The 25770-nt window shown below is 38.0% G+C and overlaps 1 protein-coding gene and 1 pseudogene across 4 annotated transcripts in view; both read right to left on the bottom strand.

Annotated features, from left to right (window-relative positions):
* The window catches only part of LOC115736563 (tropinone reductase homolog At5g06060-like), a 28193-nt gene extending 5751 nt beyond the window's left edge, over positions 1-22442 (bottom strand). The window contains exons 1-5 of one of the 4 annotated variants that reach the window (XM_048284080.1): positions 22324-22442; positions 6706-6913; positions 6377-6593; positions 6174-6280; positions 5796-6059 (exon numbers count right to left, since the gene is read on the bottom strand). In XM_048284080.1, the coding sequence (XP_048140037.1) occupies positions 5871-6059; positions 6174-6280; positions 6377-6593; positions 6706-6913; positions 22324-22442 (840 nt within the window). In that variant the 3' untranslated portion in view covers positions 5796-5870. Of the gene's footprint in view, positions 1-5795; positions 6060-6173; positions 6281-6376; positions 6594-6705; positions 6914-7776; positions 7955-20510; positions 20774-20885; positions 20993-21078; positions 21317-21425; positions 21634-22323 lie in introns of those variants that run through there. The other 3 variants (XM_048284079.1, XM_048284083.1, XM_048284081.1) reach the window with 3 other exon arrangements.
* On the bottom strand, positions 14543-18229 carry LOC115736698 (annotated as a pseudogene).
* Positions 22443-25770: the final 3328 nt, after the last annotated feature.

The following is a 25770-nucleotide window of genomic DNA, read 5'->3' as shown; positions in this document are numbered from 1 at the left end:
TAAATGCCCTGCAATCGGTTTGATCGAAATTTCTCGTCGGAGGCACTTAAGTTGTCGTTTTTGTTTTGATTTGACACTTAAGTGATCTAACGAAAACTTTTAGCACTAAAGTGTGCGTCGTGCATAACTTTTAACACTTCTCGTGTTCTTCTCCCCATGCTCTGAACAAATTGTGCTCTCTAATAAAGTGTCTCCTCAACTTCATCACATAGAATTTTAAGTGGCAATGAAATTAGTTGTCTATTTTATCGGATTCAAAAGCACTGGCAATCACTTGCGATGCGTTTGTTTAAATGAAAGTATTTTTTGGGAATTAGTATTTAGGACTTTCATTCGTTTGATTTGCCTAAAATGACTTAATCAATTCATACATAAAATTAGAAAAGTAAATTCCTAAATCTAAAAAGATGAAAACACTCTTCGAAATTGCTCATCTATGATTTTTAATATTTTGTTTTATATTTTATTTCTTTTTCTTCTTTTCATTTTCGTTCTTCCTCCACTAGTTGTCGGGCCTCGACAACCGATCTCACGAGGTCAAGCCCCGCCATATCCAGTGAGCTCGAGCTCACGCAATCTGACACGCCCGGCTCGGAATGAGTTTTTCGAGCATGGATAGTCCTAACTTGGGCTATTAAACCAATTTTGCTATGATATGTATTTTTAAATAAAAAACAAAAATAAACAATTTGTTTCAGACACCTAATAAAGTCATAAATAAGTTTATGCACGTTATCTAGAACAATATTACAACCAAAAAAATATTAGGTAGTGCTGATTCTCCACGTCAGCAATAAAACAATTCACTCAACTTTTTATTTCTCCACAAAGGCTGGGCAAGCTCGTCGGCCCCTACCAAGCTCCAAGCTTGCAGGCTTCTAGCGAGCCCACATCTATAGACGGTCGCCAACGATCGACCAAAGAAGAGGAAAAAAGAAACGAAAGAAACTACAAAAAAAAAAAATTATAAAGAAATTATGAAGAAAATGAATGTGAAGGAATGCAGGAAAGAAAGAGAGGGATAATGATTTTCGCTTTTCAAGAAGAGTAAATCATTTTCTCCAATTTTGAAAGTGCTTTAACCTTAGAAAATAAAATAAAATAAAATAAAATAAAATAAAAATTATTTAAAATTTTGAATTTTCCTTAGAAATTTTATAAAAATTGTTTGCCTTAGAGCAAACGGTATCATGTAAAATGGTCGGCGTTTATATCGGTAATTTCCGGCTAAACGACAGACGCGGAAAATCAAATAGATTTTTCTTACCAAACGACGAAAAATATTTTTCAGTTCATTTTCAAGTCTCAATCAAACACCAAAAATATTGTCATTTTCCTGAAAAATAATTTCTCAAAAAAATTTAAAAATATCACATTTTCAGCGAAACAAACTGAGCTTAAATCATCATCTTTGTCCCTCAACCTAAACCATAATAGTGGATTTATAATTGAAGTCGATGGCATAAAAGCACGAAGTGTTTAGAGAGAGAGAGAGAGAGAGAGAGAGAGAGAGAGAGAGAGAAATGGCTCATGAAAGAATCTGTATGTGCAAATAATAAGAACTCCGTGAATACATAATGCTAAAGACATTACACGGGATACGGCATCTTGTAATATCATCATCTCACTATACATTGAAATCGTCCCAACCCTTTTGTATATCCAACAAAGATGGCCGTATAAATCTACCAATAAATCTTATTTTATTTTTACTTCTTTGGCGTAGTCATATTAACTAGAGGGGAAAAATTAAATCTATTGCACTTTTTCTAATTTAGTCCTAAATATTTTAACTGTGTCAATTGTTTCCTAAACATTTTCGCGCTCACGTTAGCGATTTCTGTTCAAAATTAATCAGATAGACTCGATTGAAAAAACGTGAAAATGTTTAGAGTTAAACCGATAAAAAATAGCTTCACGACTTTTTTTGACAATTTTCTCGTTAATTAGAGGTACCGTGTATATAGCATGATTACAATAGTTCCACTTCCACATATAATTATTTCTGCCGAATCTCTTCTAAGATTAAAATTTGTACTGTGAACAATCCTTCAAAAAACATTTTGAAACTATAAAAAAATTATATGCTATTTTCATTTGTACTGTTTTTTGTTGAAAATCTTTGATGTTTTTGCAAAATCTATCATTAAAACGTATGTCTAATCTACATTAACGAGATGAGTCAATATACATTGTGAACAACTTTTTACTCTAATTTTTCGAATTGAAATTTCCTAATAATTGGAACGTTCATTAATAATTTCGAGGAATTACTTACCTATTTAAATCGATAAATAATGTTTTGGATGAAGCCAGCAAAAAATCGAAAAATGAATCATAGCTTTTTATTTGATAAGTTCATTGAACCGTCTTATCCGTGTCAATCATTGCTTGTCGGGTACATAAACTTCAATTTTAGCCAATTGCATAAACATAATACATAGTTTCGAGGAGGCTTGAAAGTGGGAATAACAAGTGAGGGAGATATTACCAAACATTTTAAATTTATTGTAGAAATATCAATTTAATCGTAATTTTTCTATTTTATTACTGTAATCCCAAATTTTTTCGTGAAATTTTAACATAATCATTTTTATTAGTTTACGTCTAATGTTGATGTAGCGGTTCAATCGTGGTTGGCAGTTTTAACTAACGGTGATTTGAGATGGACAAAACTATTTGTTTTTATCTTGTTTACTGGACACTCTTTTTTTTCTTTTTTTGTTTTGTGGTTATTATTCACCGTTCATCTAGTTCACGTCCTCCTTCCCCGAGCACCCTGTGGCGCAAATCAGCACCAATTTATCGACCCTCTGTCCCAATTGAACCGCCATGTTGTTACGGGCCCTCCGTTGCTCATCCCCACCACATTCATCTTCTTTCCACCAATTGCCTCCGTTAGACCAACTGCCCACTGGGCTTGGAACTGCGCGCTCCGCTCGGGCCTCATCCTGTAGGAGTCTGCGAAGAAGACGAAGTCGGGGAAGCACACGCCGGAAGCGGCTGGACAAAGTCGTTCAGCCACCACATTCCCTAGGCTCCGATGCTGTGGGAGGGGGAGGATGAGGAGGTTGGGCCTCACTGGGTTGAGGGTCTTGTGGACCCGACAGTTCATGAACGTGCCGTCGCTGAGGTCGGTGCTGCGAGAAGGAGAAGCGGAGGTACTAGTCCCTGGTCGCCGTGAAGCTAAAAGACATGGCCATTGGACTGAAGCTTAAAGCTCGATGCTCTTTTCGCCCTCGCCTTTCTCCCTCTCAAGAAGCAGAGCAATGGTGGTGACTCCGATTTACAGAGACGTTGGTGAATTGAGGACGACGATGACGTTTTCAAAGGGTCGAGTTGGTTAAGCCCGTGGTGAGGGTCGCTTCGTGAGTGCTGACTGCTGGGGAAGAGAGGCGTGTGTTCCTTAGGAAAAAAAAAAAAAAAGGATATATTGACTAGAAATCTTAAAATTTGTTGTGACAGTGCAATTGAGTTCGTGCAATTAAGTTTTCAAATTTGCAAAATAGTATAATTAAGTCTTAAAATTTGTCAAATTGATACAATTGAGTCATTCCGTTTACTCCGTCCAATTTGATTAACGAAAAATGCCCACTTAACTAATTTTTTTAAGTATTTTATCTCTCCTATGTGTCGATAGTCTGGCCAAAATGACGTCATTTTGTTATAAATATGATTTTTTATATTTTTTATGTCAATTAACTTAAAAATAAGATTAAAAAAAATCAGAACTAGTGGCTAGTGCTTCAAAGCCCTCACCGCCACCGCCCCACCATCACTGGAAAGGGCACATGAAGGTGGGGAAGTGGTTGGCGGGAGTAGCCAGGCCTTCGTCAGACCTGAGTCTGGGTTGTGTATGGTTCTATTTTTTTTTATACTTTTTTAAAATCAATTTAAATACAAATTGTATTAAAAAATTAGATTTGGATTAAAATGACGTCATTTTAGCTACGTCATTGCCACATAGAAGAGAAAAAAATGAAAAAAACCACATGAGCATTTTTCGTTAGTCAATTGAACGGAATTAACGAAAGGACTCGATTGCACTTTTATAAATATTATAACTCAATTACACTTTCATGACAAATTTTAAAACTTTTAGCTAACATAATTTTTTTTTCCTAAGAAACACACGTTTTGTTCCCAGCAACCGGCACCCACGAAGTTAGCACGAGAGGAACCACACGCCTCTCTTACGTAATCACGAAAGTGGAAAAAAAAAAAAAGGTAAGGTTTAGTTTAGGACATTATACAAAAAAAAAAAAGACGTCTTTTTTGTGTGGGAAAATTGACGGTGAAAATAAAAAAAATGATCATGGTATTAAAATATTTAAATAATAAACCACGCTTTTATCTAACACATCAAGCTTTTAGAACAGTTGACAATAGTTCTACAAAATCTCACTTATACCATGTAAGACGGTCAATAATGAGTGAACCTTCCTATTAAAATTTTTAGAAAAAATTAAAAAATATTAAAATTTACATTGGTAAAATTTAAAAATTTAGAACGAGATTGATATCCTTAAATAGATTTATGGCTTACATGAAAAGGTTTTTGTGAGTGAGAATAGAACGTAAAAGTAGCATGGAAGCTACTATCCCTTATGTAAGACCAAGAAATTGTTTACGTACACACATTAATGTACAAGGATGTTGCCGTCGAAGAAAACCCTCCTTCTGAATATTTTAATTCTGACAAAACTATCCTTATTCGGAGAGAATCAGTACAATGGTTATTAACTCTTTATTGCAAAAGAATAAGTGAACAAAAGCTCATATTAATCTAATTCTGACATTCATACTTAAATGGAAGTGGTCATGTATTTGCTTCTGAAGTAGTTCGGATGGAGTATGATATTGTACTTGAAGACTCGTCTTCCGAAGATTTATATGACATGTCAAAAGGATTTTATTGAAGTTCGTAGTCACTGTTCAAAGTATGTTTAGATTCAAAAAGTCTACTTCTAAAGACTGCTTCTGAATATACTTTAGATTCTGCGATATTTTCTAAACAGATTCCCAAGACCCACGTTTGGTAGGTTTCCGATATTGGCGGTATTTTTTTCGAAAGTTTGTGATATTTGATTGACAAGATTATTCTTCAATCAAATCAGGAGAATATCTACGATTGGATATCACTTTCCAGAAATGAAGAATTGCTATTTAGTTGATTCACTCTACTTTTAGAAAATAAATATTTGGTTGTATGGGCAACCGAATCTGAAGAGTTCAGACTCTACTCAAACGGCTACCATATTTTCTTGAGATACAGTCTCGTTCAATTACGATTGATGACGTTCAATCTATGATTGAAGAGCGATCCCTTGAAGGTTTGTCCAACGGCTAGTTTGGAAGCAAAGGAGTATAAAAGTTAATCCATGGCGACCAGTAGAAAGAGTGAGAGAACATTTAATTCAAAAGGCTGAGTGTTTCAGATTCACATTCTTATTTAAAAAGAGCTCAAAATTATTTCATTGTAAGGATTTGTAATAGCGATTGAGAGTATCATCTCTTATAACCTCCTTGAATTCATTCTAGTGGAATCCCGCCAGTCAACTGTCATCGTAAGAGAGTGAACCTAGGCCTAACAAGCTGAACCACTATAAATACTACGAGCAATCTTCTCTTCCTAGAACTCTTATTTTTTTTATTAGTTTATTTACACGTACTCTTACTGGTTTTGTTCAGTCGTGTCTTGAAATTGTTATATTTCCGCATTAAGTTTCATTTTGGTTCAAAATCACCTGTTCACCCCCCTCTAGATGATATTAATTGCTAGATACAACAGTTGACATTATTGATTAATAAACTTCTTTGTCCCCACAACGTCAATCCACACGATGAACATAGGCAGAAGAAAGTAGGACTCAGGTGCTATGAAATAAGAAGCCATTCACGGTGAACCCTCCATCCACACAAATGGTCTGCCCCGTTATGTAAGAGGCCGCCGGCAAACACAAGAAGGCCGCCAGCGACGACACCTCCTCCGGCTCTCCAGTGCGGCCCAGCGGCGTCCTTGCTATCACCTCCTCACGGAACTTTTCGTTTCTCAGTAGCTGCGACGACAAATGAGTCAACATCAGGTCATGATAGCGAACATGGTCAAGATCTATGTAGGGAGCTATGTTTGAGCAGGAGAGAGGATTCAAAGCCTTGGGAGATCAAATTACAGGCTCGGCCAGAGGTGTCACTATGAACCAAGGTGCAATAGAGTTGCTTCTTATGTTGTCCTTGGCCCATTCGCATGCCAAATTCTTCGTCAACTGGTTCATTGCTCCTGCCAATCAATTGTTACAAAAGCAGCAACAGACGCAATTTGTTTAGCTCCGTATTAAAGGCGTTTATATAATTACTTATGATGCTGGTAATTTACCTTTGGTAGCTGAGTAAATTGATCCGACATTCACTGAAACAACGCCGCAGACAGATGACAAGAACACAATGCTTCCAGCTCCAGAGGCCTTGAGAAGAGGATGCGCGAGCTGGCTCAGATGGTAAGCCGATTCGAAATTAGTTGTCATCATGAAGGAAAAATCTCCCGCCGTGTAATCTAGGGTCGGCTTTGCAGTGATGGTCCCAACGTTATTTATCTACCACAAATGAAAATCGATAAGAAAATCTATAGAAAAGACAAACACAAACTGTGACCTTATCATTAATATTGTTAACGAACCCACGGGATCGAAGACGACTTGGACTCACCAGGATGTTGAGCTTGCCGTCAAAGACGGAGGACACTGTGAGCATAAGCTTCTCTCGCTCCGATTTTGAGGAAACGTCGCAAGCCGAACCCGCGACTCGGAAACCCTTGCTCTCCCAATCTTTCAGGCATTCATTAAGTTCGGCTTCATTTCTGGAGCAGGTATACACAGTGGCCCCAAGCCTCGCTAGCTCCTCCACAATGGCATGCCTAATCAAGCAATAATGGTACAACAATGTGATTGTTCATCAACTCGTAAGTGCAGACAAGAACAGATTAAAGCCATTTTCTTTTCCAAAAGGAGAAATTTCACGTGACAAGACCTTGGTACATGTGATACCCTGGAATGTGCAGACGTTTTTGCCGCATTAGCAATTGAAATCAAACCAATAATTAAGGCCTATGAATGCACTGGATTTTTATTTGGGAAATCACAATAGGCGAAACAAATTCTATTAGCTATGTTAAATGAGCTTCAACATCTAAAGGCTATAGAACTTAAGAAAGGTCACATATGAATCGGTCACCCAGCGATGACATCTTCAAAGTAATTGAGCTTTCTAAACAAATCACTTGTCATTTCCAACATATAAAATTGTAAGTAGCGATGATATCAATTATCTAGTTTTTCATATGTGGAATCGAACATTATTGGATTTAGAAGCATCCACTATCACTCGCATGGTTGAAAAATTCTTAATGGTTGGAAGTCCGTTCTGACACGCTGCGGTCGGAAAGATTTTTTAGGGCCAGGATATGATATAAAAAAAAAAAAAAACCTTTGAAAGTACTTAAATTTATCCATCTTGGCTCGATTTGTTTTGGCTAAGACTATGACCGGCCTAGACATTCTAGGCTCAATTTGTTCTGGCTAGGACAAGAAGCACCTTGACCATGGATTGCCCTAATCAGTACTTAATCTTACTATTGCTCAAAATTATATTAAAAAAACGGGATTTCAAGGTTGTCACTATGTTTTTGCCTGTAATCTAAACCATAAGAGATAATCGATCATCGGAATCGTCGGCATATAAAAGAATGAAATGCTCGATGAGAGAGGGTGAGGGAGAAACCCGATTCCTTTAGTCCCACCGGTGACAAGAGCAGTCATTCCCTGAAGCGACCACCTGTTTTCACTATCGCCGTTGCGGCCGCTACATCTACTCGCTGTCCCATTGCCCTCCCCCTCTCGGGCCATTCTCTCTCTCTCGCTAAAATGTGATTTTTCCACTGAATTCTTCTTCTTCTTCTTTTCTTTCTGGGTCGAATGCGTCTCTCCGACTCTCCACTTATGTTATATACGAGTCCTTGCCAGAGAGAGACGGCAATTGGCAGAGGGCTTCCTGAATCCTGACCACACACACCCACCCCACATGGAGCCACAAGTTACGTACGGTGATACAAGTCTTTAATTTTGTGTCAAGTGAAGTGCATCCTAATTGCTTATCTGGTGAATCATATAAGGGCACCACGTACAAGGTCGTGCATTGGTTTTACGGGACTGGAGTCCAGACACGTCATCACGGAGAATCTTCTCCTTTGAGAATAATCGAAAATGGATGGTGAGTCTTTGGCACAGATTTCTCTTCGATGATTTAGGCAAATTGAAATCAATCGCAAAGCTGATGAAAATGTATTGGTACCAGCACATCAGCTCTTTGTGCATCGGTCCGGTGCGACTCGCCTTCATTTCTCGGATAATCAACGTGATATCCTAGAATTTCGACGTCCGTAAAAAAATGGATTCGATGAATTTTAAATCATGAATTCCAGCCTAAAAAATAAATTTGAATTTTTTACGATTTAAGATATAATAATTGGATTGTCCTGAAACGTCGATTAGAAAAAGTCAAGCTAGAATAGTCAATTCACCGAGTTGTAGTGCCGAGACCCTTCGCGCTTGAACCGAGCTCTAACCGAACCCTAAACGTGAAAATCACAAATTTGTCCTTAGTCGGTTGAGCCAAATGATCCACCGGTACCCATTTGTCAAATTATCAAAATGCCCCTAGATATTATTCAAATAAACAAAAAGTTTAAACTTGATTTGACTTTGTGTGGACCCCACCTTTTTTTCCCCTCCTATCTTTTCAGCCACCCCCTTCCTACATCCATCTCTCTCTCTCTCTCTCTCTCTCTTCCCCCTCGACAACTCGCCCTTGACAAAAATACATAATAATGGCTTGAGAACTTTTGGCGGACATGGGCCAATTATTACATAGACGTAATACATACATGTGGCCGACATAAACTGATACTTCTTTTCTCGAGATACTGAAAAGCCAACCAAAGGAAGTAATCAATGCAGCACACGATTATGAAGGATAATAATTAGCATCATCCGAGTTTGAGCTGTTTGGGCCATCTCTTTCTCTCTTGTAGGCTCGCAAAAGACGTTCTTCTTTCTACTTGTCTATTTTCGCATCTAATTCTGGATCCGGCTAGACTTGCTAATATGTGGAGCTAAATGGAATATCTTGGGAGCTGGATGAAATATTTTGGGAGCCGAAAGCATATGAGTCTTGGGAGATTGGACCTCCCCATGGATCATGAGAATCCATATCCATTGAGGAGATTGGTTGATTTTGGTGAAAAGTCTGCAATGCTTCTCGAGTCTTGTCATGCATGTGAACTTGATCCCGTGAAACGTATGTTATTTCAAATGGCCATATTTTTGGAGGAATAGTGCGATTTCCTTGGCACAAAATCCTCTGGAGACCTTGATATTCATGAAGGTTTGATAAGATAGAACTTGACAAGGTTATGTAAACACGAACAACTCGCCCTTGACAAATGTACATAATAATGGCTCAAGAACTTTTGGCGGACATGGGCCAATTATTACATAGACGTAGTACATACATGTGGCCAACATAAACCGATACTTCTTTTCCGAGATACCGAAAAGCCAACCAAAGGACGTAATCATTGCACAACACGATTATGAAGGATAATAATTAGCATCATCCGAGTTTGAGCTGTTTGGGCCATCTCTTTCTCTCTTGTAGGCTCGCAAAAGACGTTCTTCTTTCTACTTGTCTATTTTCGCATCTAATTCCGGATCCGGCCGGACTTGCTAATATGTGGAGCTGGATGGAATATCTTGGGAGCCGGATGAAATATTTTGGGAGCTGAAAGCATATGAGTCTTGGGAGACTCGACCTCCCCATGGATCATGAGAATCCATATCCATTGAGGAGTTTGGTTGATTTTGGTGAAAAGTCTGCAATGCTTCTCGAGTCTTGTCATGCATGTGAACTTGATCCTGTGAAACATATGTTACTTCAAATGGCCATATTTCGGGGGGAATAGTGCGATTTCCTTGGCACAAAATCCTCTGGAGACCTCGATATTCATGAAGGTTTGTTAAGATAGAAATTGACAAGGTTATGTGAACACGAACAACTCGCCTTTGACAAAAGTACATAATAATGGCTCAAGAACTTTTGGCGGACATGGGCCAATTATTACATAGACGTAATACATACATGTGGCCGACATAAACCGATACTTCTTTTCTCGAGATACTGAAAAGCCAACCAAAGGAAGTCATCAATGCAAGACACGATTATGAAGGATAATAATTAGCATCATCCGAGTTTGAGCTGTTTGGGCCATCTCTTTCTCTCTTGTAGGCTCGCAAAAGACGTTCTTCTTTCTACTTGTCTATTTTCGCATCTAATTCTGGATCTAGCTGGACTTGCTAATATGTGGAGCTAAATGGAATATCTTGGGAGCTGGATGAAATATTTTGGGAGCTGAAAGCATATGAGTCTTGGGAGACTGGACCTCCCCATGGATCCCGAGAATCCATATCCATTGAGGAGTTTGGTTGATTTTGGTGAAAAGTCTGCAATGCTTCTCGAGTCTTGTCATGCATGTGAACTTGATCCTGTGAAACATATGTTACTTCAAATGGCCATATTTCTGGGGGAATAGTGCAATTTCCTTGGCACAAAATCCTCTGGAGACCTCGATATTCATGAAGGTTTGATAAGATAGAACTTGACAAGGTTATGTGAACACGAACAACTCGCCCTTGACAAAAGTACATAATAATGGCTCAAGAACTTTTGGCGGACATGGGCCAATTATTACATAGATGTACTACATACATGTGGCCGACATAAACCGATACTTCTTTTCTCGAGATACTGAAAAGCCAACCAAAATACGTAATCATTGCAGCGCACGATTATGAAGGATAATAATTAGCATCATCCGAGTTTGAGCTGTTTGGGCCATCTCTTTCTCTCTTGTAGGCTCGCAAAAGACGTTCTTCTTTCTACTTGTCTATTTTCACATCTAATTCCGGATCCGGCTGGACTTGCTAATATGTGGAGCTGGATGGAATATCTTGGGAGCCGGATGAAATATTTTGGGAGCTGAAAGCATATGAGTCTTGGGAGACTGGACCTCCCCATGGATCTTGAGAATCCATATCCATTGAGGAGTTTTGTTGATTTTGGTGAAAAGTCTGCAATGCTTCTCGAGTCTTGTCATGCATGTGAACTTGATCCCGTGAAACGTATGTTACTTCAATGGCCATATTTCTGGAGGAATAGTGCGATTTCCTTGGCACAAAATCCTCTGGAGACCTTGATATTCATGAAGGTTTGATAAGATAGAACTTGACAAGGTTATGTGAACACGAACAACTCGCCCTTGACAAATGTACATAATAATGGCTCAAGAACTTTTGGCGGACATGGGCCAATTATTACATAGACGTAGTACATACATGTGGCCGACATAAACCGATACTTCTTTTCTCGAGATACTGAAAAGCCAACCAAAGGACATAATCATTGCAGCACACGATTATGAAGGATAATAATTAGCATCATCCGAGTTTGAGCTGTTTGGGCCATCTCTTTCTCTCTTGTAGGCTCGCAAAAGACATTTTTCTTTCTACTTGTCTATTTTCGCATCTAATTCCGGATCCGGCCGGACTTGCTAATATGTGGAGCTGGATGGAATATCTTGGGAGCCGGATGAAATATTTTGGGAGCTGAAAGCATATGAGTCTTAGGAGATCGGACCTCCCCATGGATCCCGAGAATCCATATCCATTGAGGAGTTTGGTTGATTTTGGTAAAAAGTCTGCAATGCTTTTCGAGTCTTGTCATGCATGTGAACTTGATCCCGTGAAACGTATGTTACTTCAAATGGCCATATTTCTGGGGGAATAGTGCGATTTCCTTGGCACAAAATCCTCCGGAGACCTCGATATTCATGAAGGTTTGATAAGATAGAACTTGACAAGGTTCCGTGAACACGAACAAATTGCCGAATGAGCCGAGGCTTGCATGTGGTTGTTCCAACTTGTGCAGCATCACATCTCACATCTCCCGTGGTTGTGATGAACGTCCAAGGTTTGTGGAAAAACATGATAGTGTGTCTCTCTAGTTCGGGTCTTCTTTCATGCCGTTGTGATTTGAACAATTCTCTCCAAGGGCAAAAGGGCTGAAATCAAAATAACATGTCAATCATATTTTTCTGGTTAGTGTAGTCTCCCATGAGGGCTTTGGACAAACTTCTGATGATTTTGTTTGTGGAAAACTCAATAGCTATCACGTACATATTAAACATGTACCAAAATATCCATTTGAGTTCTTCAAGAAATTCAAAGTCTAGTGTCCATTTCATAGGGTGAATGAATGGGTAGTGAGAATGAAGGCCATTGAGTTTGAACATTAAACCACTATAATCTTTAAACATATGGTAATAGTAATGCCAAAATTGGGTTTTGAGGTTTTGATCAAGTTGGTTAACTCGAATCAGATCTGGAACCTTTGGGGGGTATTTGTGGGAATTCCATTGGTTTTCTCTCAAATCAACAACACGGAAAGTGTCACGCATGGGTTCTTTTTTGACAAACATGTTGATTGAGGAAACCGGTTGCTTGGGTCCGGACAAGAAATCTGCAAGAATATTTTTGCTTCATGCAAGATCTTTAGTATCAAAGGAATATTTTGAAAACTATTATGCCCACCTTAGCAACCGAGGATGAGGGATTTGTTTTTGTTTGAACTTCAACATCTCAAGGAAGGAGAACATATCCATTTCTACGAGAAAATGATGTCCAATGAGATAGAATTCAAACTTCTTGATTCCACAATTGACAGTAAGGATATCTTTGAAAGTGGAATGGTAGTGAATTTCTACAGGAGTGAAACGTCCAATTTTGTAAGCACAAATGTGACGCTTACCATTGATTTCTTCAAGGAGAATAGCTGTCCAATATTTATTATTAGCATCTATCTCAAGGATTCTTTTGCCGATAGATGGAATTTGTAGTGGAGGAAGGTGTTGCGGTGTCTCTTTCAAATAAGCAATGGCTTTGGTTTGCTTTTATTTAAAAAAAAAATCCATTTGTAATTATTTTTTTCTTTTTTTCATTTTTTTATTTTCCCTTTGGTTTTGACCGACCACCGGCAAGCGCGAGGCTCAGCCAATCCCGGCGTCTCAAGCTCACCTAGATTGGAGATTGCCAAAACAGGTCAAGCCTCGAGCTCGTCGTCCTACATCATGCCCGGTTGCCAGCCTGTCGGCTACGCCGAGGTCCGTGGTCAATGGAGGAAGAAAGAGGAAGGCACCATGGGTGGAGGAAGAGGGAGAAAAGAAAAAAAATAAATATAAATATAAATAAATAAATAATATAAAAGATTTGAATGTAAAGAAATCGAAGGAGAAAAATGAGAGAAAATGTTTTCCTTTTATCAGAAAGAGGAAAATATTTTTGTCCACTTTTGAAAGAGTTCTTTTCATGAGTGGAAAATGTTTTTTAGGTTAGTTTATTTTCCGCGAACCAAATGTCGAAATATCTGAAAAACAATTTTCTAGAAGTTTTTCTCATAAAACAAAGGGGCCTAAGATTCAAGTCAACATGTTTAATCCAATGGGACCTTCTAAATGAGTGGTATTCAGCATCTAATTCAATTTAAGGGATGATTGCATGCACGAGACGGACGTAAGAGGTGGGGGTTTGAGTCATGTAGGTAAGAAGAGCTCGACGGGGCTACGTTATACGTGTTGAGAGATCTCCTCTATGCCCTTTGTGCTTTACTCACATATTTTGATGATCACAAAATCACACTTGTAGTTGATGAGGTTTCACTAAGTGTTTTCAGATAAAGGTTATAGAATGAACATTCTTGAACATATACCAAAAACGTCTTAAACATATTGCATTTATGCCAATTTAGTTTTATATCTTTTAATTTGGCTAATGTAGTGCTAAACTTTTTTACCATTTGTAATTGAGTCCTTTCGGCCAGTTTTGGCCTGAAATTGCTGAAGGGAAGGCCGATAGTCCGACGTTGTACGACCGGCGCCGACATGGATTATTTTTGTAATTATCTTAAAAATTTAAAATTATTATTGTTATTTACTATTTTTTTTTTCAATGTGTTGGCGAGGGTCACCAATGACCCTCGCTAACCACGAAGGCCTCAGACGAGGTAGTTCTCCCCTAGATTTGTCGAGGGTCTTCGCGGCCTCACCGCTGGCTGGTGAGGATTTTCGCCGGTAAACATTAATCATTGCTTGTTAAGTACATCAATTTTCATTTTAAGCAATTGCATAAAAGTGGGAAAAATTTCACTACAAGTAAGGAAAAAAAAAGCTTAAAAGTAAGGAAAAAAAAAAGCTTAAAAGTGGGAATAGGCAGTGGAAGTTGGTGAACTTCAGAGAAGCATGGAAGCTACTCTCCTTCATGTACGGTCAACACATTAACAAACACACTCGTTTTAATATGTAGAGACGTTGCTGTAAATAAACTTCTTTGTCCCTAGGATGACAATGTCCGATGAATATCTTAGGTAGAACAAAGTTGGTCTCATGCTCTAGGAAATGAGAAGCCACTCATGGTGAACCCTCCATCGATGCGAATGATCTGCCCCGTCATGTAAGAGGCCACGGGCAAGCACAAGAAGGCCACTAACAACGACACCTCGTTCGGCTCTCCGATGCGACCGAGCGGCGTCCTTGCTATCACCTCCTCGTGGTACCTCTCATTACTAAATATCTGTGACGACATATGAGTTAACGTCAGATCATGACGGCAAACATGATCAATATCAATGTAGTGAACCATTTTCGAGCATGAGAGAAAATTTAGAGCCTCGGGAGATTAATTACCGGGCTAGTGGAGTCCGAATGAACCATGGTGCAATAGAATTGCTTCTCATGTTATCCTTGGCTCATTCGCATGCCAAATTCTTGGTCAACTGGTTCATTGCTCCTGCCAATGAATTCGAGAAAAAACAAACAGACGGAATTTGGTTAGCTCCACAATAAACTTGTAGAGATAGTTACGTATGATAATAGCATTGTACCTTTGGTGGCCGAGTAGATTGATCCACCATTTACGGAAACGACGCCGCAGACGGATGACAAGAACATGATGCTTTCGGCTTCTGAGGGCTTGAGAAGGGGATATGCGAGCTAGCTGATATGGTAAGCTGATTCAAAATTAGTTATCACGATGAAGGAAAGATCTTCCACTGTGTAATCCATGGTCGGCTTGATTATGCTGGCCCCGACATCATTTATCTACCACACATTCACTTCCAGCAAAATCAAAATCAATCGAAAGAAAAGCACACATCGCAACCTTGTTATTTAGGTTGTTATTGGATCCACAAGATCAAAGACCTTGTTAGACTTCCAAGGATGTTGAGCTTGCTGCCGAAGAGGGAGGACACGGTGAACATCAGCTTCTCTTGCTCCGATATTGAGGAAACATCGCAAGGGCTTATTAATTTCGGCTTCATTTCTGGAGTAAGTATACACGATGGCCCCAAGCCTCGCTAATTCGTCGACAACGGCATGCCTTATCATGATAAAGCAAGCTTACTATTTACCCACTGGTAATTGCAAACAAAGAACGGATTAAGCCTCTTTCTTTTCGAGTGGAACAAAATCCCAATGTCAAGACCTTAGTACATGTGACACTTAGGAATGTGCAACCCGCAATGGAATTCAAATGGGCTGGATTTCATTTGGGAAAGTCACAATAGGATACTGTAGATTCTACTCGCTAATGTTATGTCAAATGAGCTATTAACGTCTAAAGACTACAAGACTTGACGGTCACTCCAGAGGCAACATGCTCGAATTAATTGTGCTCACCGATCAAATGTCTGGTCGATATCATCACAAAGAATATTGCGTGAGGGTGCAATTAATTGTATTTTTTTTAGCCCGGATAGGCTTGAGTCGGGTTATTGAACCTATTTTGTTGTGTAAGTATTTTAAGATTAAAAAAAAAAATCAGACCCCCCTAATAAAGTCATAACTAAGTTTAAGTACATAATCTGAAACGCTAATACAACCTTACCATCGCCCTAAAAAAGTCATACAACCTTACCGTCCATGTGTCATTCCAAGATCAGCTCAATAAACTTCACGTGGATGGCTGAGATTTCCTGCTCTCTATCACCTGTTCTACTCCTCTTTCTTATTTTGGCTTCTCATGGCCAAACACCAATCGTAATTCGTAGAGCTTCTCGCAGCCACTTGTGCATTGACAATTGGTCAGCCAAAACCTAACCTTCAAATGTTTTTGGAGAGAAAATTTGGACACATTCTTTTTGGTGCGTTTATTCTACGAAATACTTTTCAGAAAATTAATAGTTAGTTTTTCTTTATTTAGGAATATGTAATCGAAAATGTTTTATGATGTTTAGATCCCATTTGAAAAATAATTTCAATCTCTTGATTTTATTTGGAGGCAAAGAAAAAAATTGAATTTTTAAAATATATTTCATTTTTTTTTCTTTTCTTTCTTCCTTCTTTCTTCTTCCTCTGTCGCAACGTCCTCCACCGTGACTGACCAATGGCAGCCACATGTGAGCTTAGGCTAGCCGGGATTTGGCGAGCTCGAGGCCCAGCTACCAGAGAAGGTAGAAGAAAAATGAAAAAAGAAAAGAAAAGAAAAGAAAATTAAAATAAGATAAAATAAAATATGAAACATAATTAAATATAAAATATTAAAATATTCAAAAATTAAAAAATTTGTGTGGAACAATTTTGAAAAGTATTTTCACCTTTTTAGATGTAGGAATTCACTTTTCTAATTTTGTGCATGAGTTTTTCGTTGATCGAAAAGTGATTTCCGTTGATTGAGTCATTTTTGGCAAACCAAACAAGTGAAAGTCCAAAAAAGTAATTCCCAAAAATACTTTCATTCAAACAAATACATCCTTCTTTTCTTTTCTTTTTCTCACTTCATTTTCAGTTTCAATTGTTGTTTTCATTTCTGTTTTTTCCCCTTTTCTTTGTTATTTGGAGACACTTTTTCATAAGTTGCCTACGGTATAAAATATTTCTCAATTGCTAGTATTTTATATTTTTTACTTTTGATAATTTTTCTCATTTATAAAATAAAAAAAAATTATTACAGATGTTTATACAATTCATAGATATATCTGAACAATTTTTTATTAGAAAGTAAATTGTCTTATTGAAAGCCGTGAGGAGACAAAATAAAATAGTAAAGTGTGGCACACTATGTTGTCACTACATGTTACGATTTTAATTTTGATGATCATTCACTATAAGGTTGTTTTCATTTAATCATTTCAATTTTGATGATCCATCTAGTCGGTGCGCAATCCTACCATCACTCAAAGTATTATGAGGAACAAAACTTCATGGTTGACAATCTCCAAATGTTTAAGGCTCCATTTGTTTCACAGAAAATAACTTTCGGAGAAATTTTTTTGGATTTCCAACATTTGGTTCACAGATAATAAACTAATTAGGAAAAATATTTTCCATCAATGAAAAAAAACACCTTCAAAATTGAGGAAAATGATTTCCTCTTTTTGAAAAGTGGAAATCGTCTTCTCTCATCCTTCACATTCCTTTTCTTATAATTATTTTGTTACGTCATTATTTTTTACTTTCTTTTTTTGTAATTTCTTTTTTCCTTCTTCCTTGGCCAGTTACCAACGGCGAGCCACACACTTGGGCTCACTCGAGGTCGATGAGCTCGCATGTGACCACCGTCAGCGGTCACAAGTGGAAGAAGAAGAAAAAAAAGAAATAAATAAAAATAAAAATTATTACAAGTTTTGAATTTTTTTCTTAAAAAAATTTACAAAAAATTGTTCATGTTAGCACCGACTATACCATGTAGGATGGTCGGTGTCCACATCAGCAATTTCTGACTAAACGACCATGCGGAATATCAAAATAAATTTTTCTTACCAAATAATGGAATATATTTTTTACTTCATTTTCAAGTCTCAACGAAACGGAGCCTAAACCACTATGCTTTTCCCCAACCTAAACTAGAATAGTGGATTTATCATTCAAGTAAACGGCATAAAAGAATGAAGTGTTCAGAGAGAGAGAAAGAGAGAGAGAGAGAGAGAGAGAGAGAGAGAGAGAGAGAGAGAGAGACCCGATTCCTTTAGTTCCACTGGTGACAACAGCCATCTTTCCACAAAGTGACCGCCTGTTGTCGTCGCCGCGGCTGCGGCATCTACTTGTAGTCCCTTTCCCCTCATGAGCCATTCTCTCTCTCTCTCAAATAGGATTTTTCCCCTGAACTCTTGATTTTCTCTCTGTGTCTAATGCGTCTCTCTAACTCTCCACCGTGCTGTACAAGTCCTTCGGTCCAATAGCCGGCGGAGAGCAGGCAGTTGGCCAACCTAGCCCTTCCCGACACGTGGGGATCGCTATCTCCGGCCGGTCGTAGAAGCCAGCTGATAAAATACAGATGATCACGGCGACAACGACAAGATTTAGGAACCTCAACAATTTTGAATCCGAGAAAATTTGGTAATCATGACAGTAAGCAAGTCCCACAAAGGTTGTCGTCATATTCCTTGTCTTAAACAATGTGTTTCTTCCTTCACCTTCACGGTCAATCTCAAGATTCGTCGGAAGGAACTAAGTCAAGCGACGACCGTAGCTCCAGCTAATTATCTCAGAAATTAATCTAAGATTGTCTCACTAGAAAAAAAAAAAGAGAGGAAGAATTAAACATATTGCATTGCTAACTGTTAGCCTCTCGATCTATTTCTCCTGCCATTGTCCAAATTACTCTTCTTTTTTTAACAATTTTGAAATAAGAATGATATAACAGTAATATGTATCTCGACTGGCTTCATCTTTTGAAATTGGAACGTCTCCGTTTATATTGGATTGATTCTCCTGCCTTGCTTCTCCTCATGCTACTAACACATTATGTGCATTTGGTTCGGCTTTTGAGAAAAACTTTTGGAAAATGCAAAGGACTTTAGCCTAAATCACTAAGTCTAAAATTGATTAGATAATTTTACATAATATATCATGATTGTATTGCCAATCATTGTCGTCGAGTACGAAAATTATTTTCTTATGCAGGTGCATAAAAGCAACGAAGAATTTCACTAAAAGTTACGGAAAAAAGTTTGAAAGTGGGAATATAAAATGGGAGTAGGTGAAGCTACTCTCCTTTATATATAGTCAACAAGTTACCAACGTACACATTTTAATGTATCGCCATGTTGCCATTGTTGGTTTAAACTTCTTTATTCCTGCGATGCCCTGTGAATATCTTAAGCTGTGAATATCTTAGGTTGTATTTGATCGTTCAGATAAAATTTAGAATATGATATGTTTTATCTTATCATATGTTTGGTAGTTGTTTAGGAAAGGATAAAGTCGGATATAGATCCGATAAAAAAAATCCTAGGATGAGGAGTGGTATAGACCCGTATAGAATTTCTCTTATCCAACTATTTTTCAGAAAAACTTAACTCTTCTTTTTCCTTTCCTTCATTCACACGCACGATTCCCTCGAAAAACAATTATTGTCGGCTATGAGAATCTTCTCTCCCTCCCTCAACGGTTGCTTTCAATCCGCCATTGGACTCCTCCGATTGCGGTAAGCTCGATCGTCAAACGGTCTTTCTCGTAAACGACTTGGTGGTGCGCGCTACGGTTGGGTCGCGTCGTCTCGATGTTTGTTTTTTTCTCTGATGGGACGCAAAGAAGGACCGTACTTGATGATCTCCGCGATCACTTAGTGTCTCGTTGCATGTTTTGGGGCAGTCTCTTGCCTGTTTGCTGTCCTTTTTCAAATGCTTCATATTTTGAAACCTATAGAAGCTTTTCTCTGTGTGGTTGTTTGATTGGTGACAGGAGTTGCGGTATATCTTTTGGCATTCGGACGGGCGTCTTGTGTTGTGTGTGCCGTTGGCCGCATTGATTCGACATGTAATGGCCGTAGTGACATTGGATTTTCTGTGTACAGAGTCGATAATCATGACAGTAGACGTTCATGCACGGTTCTTGGTTGCACGGGCCTTCGGAGAAACAGTGTGGTGTGCTCGATGTTGCTTATTTTCAGAATATTGAAGCATGCGAGTATGGAACCATGCTGAGGATTCGACTATTGCTTTAAGACGTCAAGTTTTGTGCTCTTCGATGCTAGAAGTGGTGATCGGAGTTTGCTTCTCTTTATGTAGTTGAGGGTCTTATTCAGAGAAATTATTAACAATGCAGATATAGTCGAAGAGCAATCCACCAGACTAGTCCACAAAAAGGAAACAGAAAAAATTGCTCAAAACTAAAAGAAGATCTGCGTCAGAAGCTAGATAAGCTAACTCAGGAGCTCAATAATGAAAACATCATCAAATGGGTTTTCAACTATGTGGTCGCATTGGTCGCATCGTTGTATCCAACATGCATGATATCCGGTTTCTCCCAAATAGTAGATGATGATAGCTTAAAAAAAAATATCCGACTTTAAATTCGCAGTAAACCGAACAGTAGATAGGATATGAAAATATTCCGGGATTTCTTATCATACTCTATCCAGTCATATTCCGATTAGAAATCCAGACGACTAAATGCAGCTTTAGACATAGAACAAAATTGGACTCATGCTCTCGGAAATGACAAGCCATTCACGGTGAACCCTCCATCGACACAAATGATCTGCCCCGTTATGTAAGAGGCTGCCGGCAAGCACAAGAAGGCCACTAACGACGACACCTCGTTTGGCTCTCCGATGCGACCGAGCGGCGTCCTTGCTATCACCTCCCCGACGAACTTCTCGTTATTAGATAGCTGTGAAGACATATGAGTTAACATCAGATCCCGCGGCGAACATGATCAAGATCTACGCAGTGAACTATTTTCAAGCAGGCGAGAAAATTTAGAGCCAAAGGAGATTGATTACAGGGTCGACTAGTGGAGTCTGAATAAACCAAGGTGCAATAGCGTTGCTTCTTATGTTGTCCTTGGCCCATTCGCATGCCAAGTTCTTGGCCAACTGGTTCATTGCTCCTGCCGATGAATTTGGCAAAGAAAAACGGAGGGATTAGCTTCTCATAAAAGTGCTCGGATAATTATTTATAATGACATTAGATTACCTTTGGTAGCCGAGTAAAGTGTGGCGCCTTCCACTGAAACAACGCTGGTGACGGATGACAAGAACACGATGCTTCCGGCTCCCGAGGCTTTGAGAAACGGATGCGCAAGCCAGCTCAGATGGTAGGCCGATTCGAAGTTGGTTGTCATGACAAAGGAAAAATCTTCCTCTGCGTAATCCACAGTCGGCGTTACGATGTTGGTTGTGCTGTTGTTCCCAAGAGTCCCAACGTTGTTTATCTACCACATAAACCACTCCCAAGGAATTGAAAACCAAACAAAATCTATTGAAAATAGAGCGCAAATAGCAACCTTGTTATGCACGGGATCAAAGACGAATCACGCTTACTAGGATGTTGAGCTTGCCGTCGAAGAGGGAGGATACAGTGGACATAAGCTTTTCTCGCTCCGATCTTGAGGAAACGTCGCAAGCCGAACCTGAGACTCGGAAACCCTTGCTCAACCAATGTTTCAAGCATTGATCAATTTCGGCTTCATTTCTGGAGCAGGTATGCACGGTTGCCCCAAGTCTCGCTAGTTCCTCAACGACGGCATGCCTAATCATGGTACGATAAATGCCGCTATTTACCAACTAGTAAGCGCAGGCAAGAACAGATTAAACTCCTTCCTTTTCCAGTATAAAACTTTCGAATGTCAAGACCATAGTACATGTGATTGAACCGGTAAACTGTGCGGAAGATTTGACTGAATTTTTATTGTCAAGACCAATGATTAAAGCCTTTACATGTACCGAATTTTTATTTGGGAAAACACATAGGATATTTGGTAATAATCAGAAAGGAACTGGAATCGAAGTGGTTCCTAAAGATTCGGGCATATGTAAGCAATGTAGCTGTAATTTTTTCAGAAGAATGGAAACAGTCTGTAGTCTAGTGGTTCCTGTCAACCGGATCGGACTCGACCGATTTATTTCGGTACCAGCTAGTTTGCTAGTTTAATGAAGGAACGGTCGCGCCCTAGAGATTTTTAGCCTCGATTCGTTTTGGTTGGGGTAAGAAATACCTCAACACAGGGATCGCCTAGTCCGTGCACAATCCTACTATCACTCAAATTATGTTAGAGGAAACCAACGACTTGAAAAAGAAAAGAGAGAAAAAAAAAAGTCATCAAATGCCTAAATCACTATGTATATTACCCTAATCTTAACTGAAACAGCTGGTCAACCGTGGAAACCAACGACATGAAAAAGAAAAGAGAGAAAAATGAAAAAAGGGAGAAAGAGAGACCCGATTCCTTTGGTTCCACCGGTGACGAGAGCGGTCATTCCCTGAAGTGACCACCGGTTGCTGTTGCCGTTGTTGCGGCTGCTGCATCCGCTTGCAGTCCCGTTCCCCTCATGAGCCATTCTCTCTTTCTCTCTACTAAAATTTTGATTTTCGCTCGGAACTCCTCCAGCTTTGTTTTGGGTCTAATGCGTCTCTCCAGCTCGCCACTGTGTTATATAAGTCTCTCACGCCACACGGGAACCAAGTCCCATACCTGGACAATTATAATGCTAGTAATAGTAATTTATACACATATCTAAACTATAGAGCAGGTGCAACGGGAGTAAGTAAGGTGGTGCTTTGATAAATCACAATTAAATGTCCTTCACGTTCAGCTCGAGATTCGTATCTGATGATGTTAAACTAAGTCCAGTGACGACAATTAGTCCAGCTAATCATCTAGTAATTAATCCCCACTTATCTCATCGACAAAAAAAAAAAAAAAGAGGAATAATCTCAAAATGTTGCATGCCTAACTTTTTTCTTATTTAGTGTCTATTAGTGTACCTAACATCTTTGTTTGTCGGTGTCTTTTATATTTGCTTGCTTGTAGATACAATGTCGTTTCGAGTCTAATGCCGTTGTTTGTCTGTGTCTTTTAGCATACGTTAATGTCGTTTCACCCATCGGGTTCTAATTGATTTCCAGTTAATTTGAATCTGAACATTTTGATGTTTATATTTTGCCTTTGATGTTTAAATCGGACTGGTACATGTACTAGTTAGTAGATAGTACCCCCAACAGTGTGAAAGTATATAGTCGAATAACACAACATCTAAGACCATGTTAAACTTACTGATCCGAATTTCAGTTAGATATAAATTAAAATCAATCATGATTGTGATCTCAGAGATATGCAGAATCGAAATTTAACAAAATCTTTTGGAATTTGTAATTAGTGATTCGAGAAATCCGGAGGAAAAAGCTAAAAAAAAACCCGTCCTAGATAGTCTAAATATCCGTAATATGTTACCCAAATAGAGTAACCTGCTACGCTGAATTGAATGATCACGCTTGGGAAAATTTGTAGAAGCTTGCACACAAAGAGTGATGGAGTTTAAGACAGCTCAAAACATTTGAAATCTCGCTTGGGGTGTTATAAATGACTTAGGCTTCGTATATCTTATAAAAAATTAATAACTTGAAAAATATTTTTTTAAAATAATAATTTATATCGCTTACAAAAATATGAATGAAGGAATGATATTTCCATCATCCATGAAGATATGTAGAAATAAATTGTTGTCGACAATAAAAATAAATTTTATTGATTAATTATTTCAAGTAATATAAGTGATCATTTTTCTGAAAATACTTTTCAAATCATTCATTTTTCTGAAACATACGGAGCTTTAAAGTCAATTGGTTCTTAAATTGTTATAACGCTATGTTCATGTTCAAACTCAGAGACTACCTAGTTATAGCTTGATGTAGCTGCCTGTATTGAGAAATCTCCTCGGGCGAGTTCGAGGCTCAAATGCCTTTCTTAGCTCTGGCCCACGTATACGTGAACAAATTTTGAATATTTTCGATTCGATTAATGAGAATTGTTTAATGTGTTCGCCTTCATCGAATTTCTCTTCTCTCTTCCCTACCCCTTAATTTTTCTATCCCCCAATCGTTAATCTCCAATTGAAAGAATCCCAAAAGATATCATTATTCATAGCGTTCACTTTGTGACTACATTAAAATACTTCTGTGCGCGTGACTCTACTTGTCACTCAAAGAATCCATTTGTTTATCTTTAAAAAAATAGTACTTTGTAACCTCACTGTACATTGAGAGTGCGCTTTTTTTTTTAAAGTGACTAATTTGAAATATTTTATCCTAAAATTAATCGCTCGTAGCACTTGATATAATTAGTCAATGAAAAATATTTTCACTATGAATAATTTATGGGTTAATATTTTCATGGTCGATAAAAATATTTTTCGTTCTTTCATTTTTGTAAGGGATACAAGCGATCAATTTTATAAAAGTTTTTTTTAAATCAATTATTTTTCGCAGAACAAATGAAACCTAAAATTGATCTTCCCCTATGTATAGCAGTTAAATAGCAGCAATATTAATCTACCAATCAGACTTATTTTAGTTCTACTTTGTTGGCATAACCATGTCTGTTAGAGTAATTAAATATTAAACCACGCCTTAAGCTTAAGCTTTTAGAGCAGTTGATAATGGTTTAACAAAATCTCACATCAACTAGTGATAAACCCGTGTCTATGGCACAATGACGATAGTATTACATATAATTATTTTAGCCAAAATTTTCTAGGATTGTGAGTTTTACTATGAAGAATTTTTCTAAAAGCATTTGGAACTGAGAAAAAATATATGTAATGTATTTTATGTTTTTATCGTTTTTGTCCAATATTTTTATATTATTGAAACGTATTTCTAAGCTATATTAGTGAGATGACTTAAAATATGCATTAAGAATATCTTTTGAACAAAAATTTCCTAATAATTGAGATATCATTAAAAAGTTCAAGAACCACTTATTTAAATTATTACATTACAAATCGGATGAAATGTCCTGACTTTAATAATTGATAAGATAGGAAGAACATAGACGACTCGAAATGTGTCAAATTAACATAGCATTAGCTAACACAATTTCATACCAATGCAATTGCTATGAAACATACTTTGTCAATTTCTGTCCAGATTTGACCAAAAAAAATTTCTGTCCAGAATTGACCCCAAAAAAATTTCTGTCAAGAATTAACAATAAATTGCGCATTTACTTTTATGGTTTATCGTTTAGGTATACAAAAGTAATATATATGTAAATCAAAGTATGTCTTCTTGCTTGAGAAAAGTTGTATTCTCGTATAGTGCACTGTAATTTATCTTCTTTGTCGTTTCAATCATTGCTTGTCAAGTATGTAAATTTTACTTTCAGGCAATTGCATAAAAATGACAACAAAATTCATTGTAAGTAAAGAGTAAAAAAACTTGAAATTGGGAATATAAAGTGGGGGGAAATTGTCAAAATAGTCCTAAACCCATTACACTATTTTCAATTCAGTCTTAAACTTTTTAATTTTGCCAACTCAGTCTTGAAAATTTTACATTTGTGTTATTTCAGTCCTAAATCTTTTTTTTGTGCCAATTCAGTCCTAAATTTTTTTCATTTGTGCAAATTCAATCCATCCAACCAACTTTTTGCACTGATGAGGCACTTTTTAATAATATTTTCATTTTTTTTCATTTTTTTAATTTCTTTTTCTTATTTAATGTTCTTCTTCTTCCTCACAGCACCTCTTCTTGAGCCTTCGCCTGTGCTTGCTTGCATCGCCGCTAATCTCCATCCTTGGTCGTCGTCGGCCACCACCGACGCCAACGACCGTTACCCATCTCGTAATCGGCCAATTACAGTCATCACCACACTTTCGTTGATGGCCA

The sequence above is a fragment of the Rhodamnia argentea genome, chromosome 8 (assembly GCF_020921035.1).
Source record: "Rhodamnia argentea isolate NSW1041297 chromosome 8, ASM2092103v1, whole genome shotgun sequence".
In the NCBI taxonomy this organism is placed as follows: Eukaryota; Viridiplantae; Streptophyta; class Magnoliopsida; order Myrtales; family Myrtaceae; genus Rhodamnia; species Rhodamnia argentea.
Note: the sequence above shows the minus strand (reverse complement) of the source record. Positions and strands in the feature narration are given on the sequence as shown.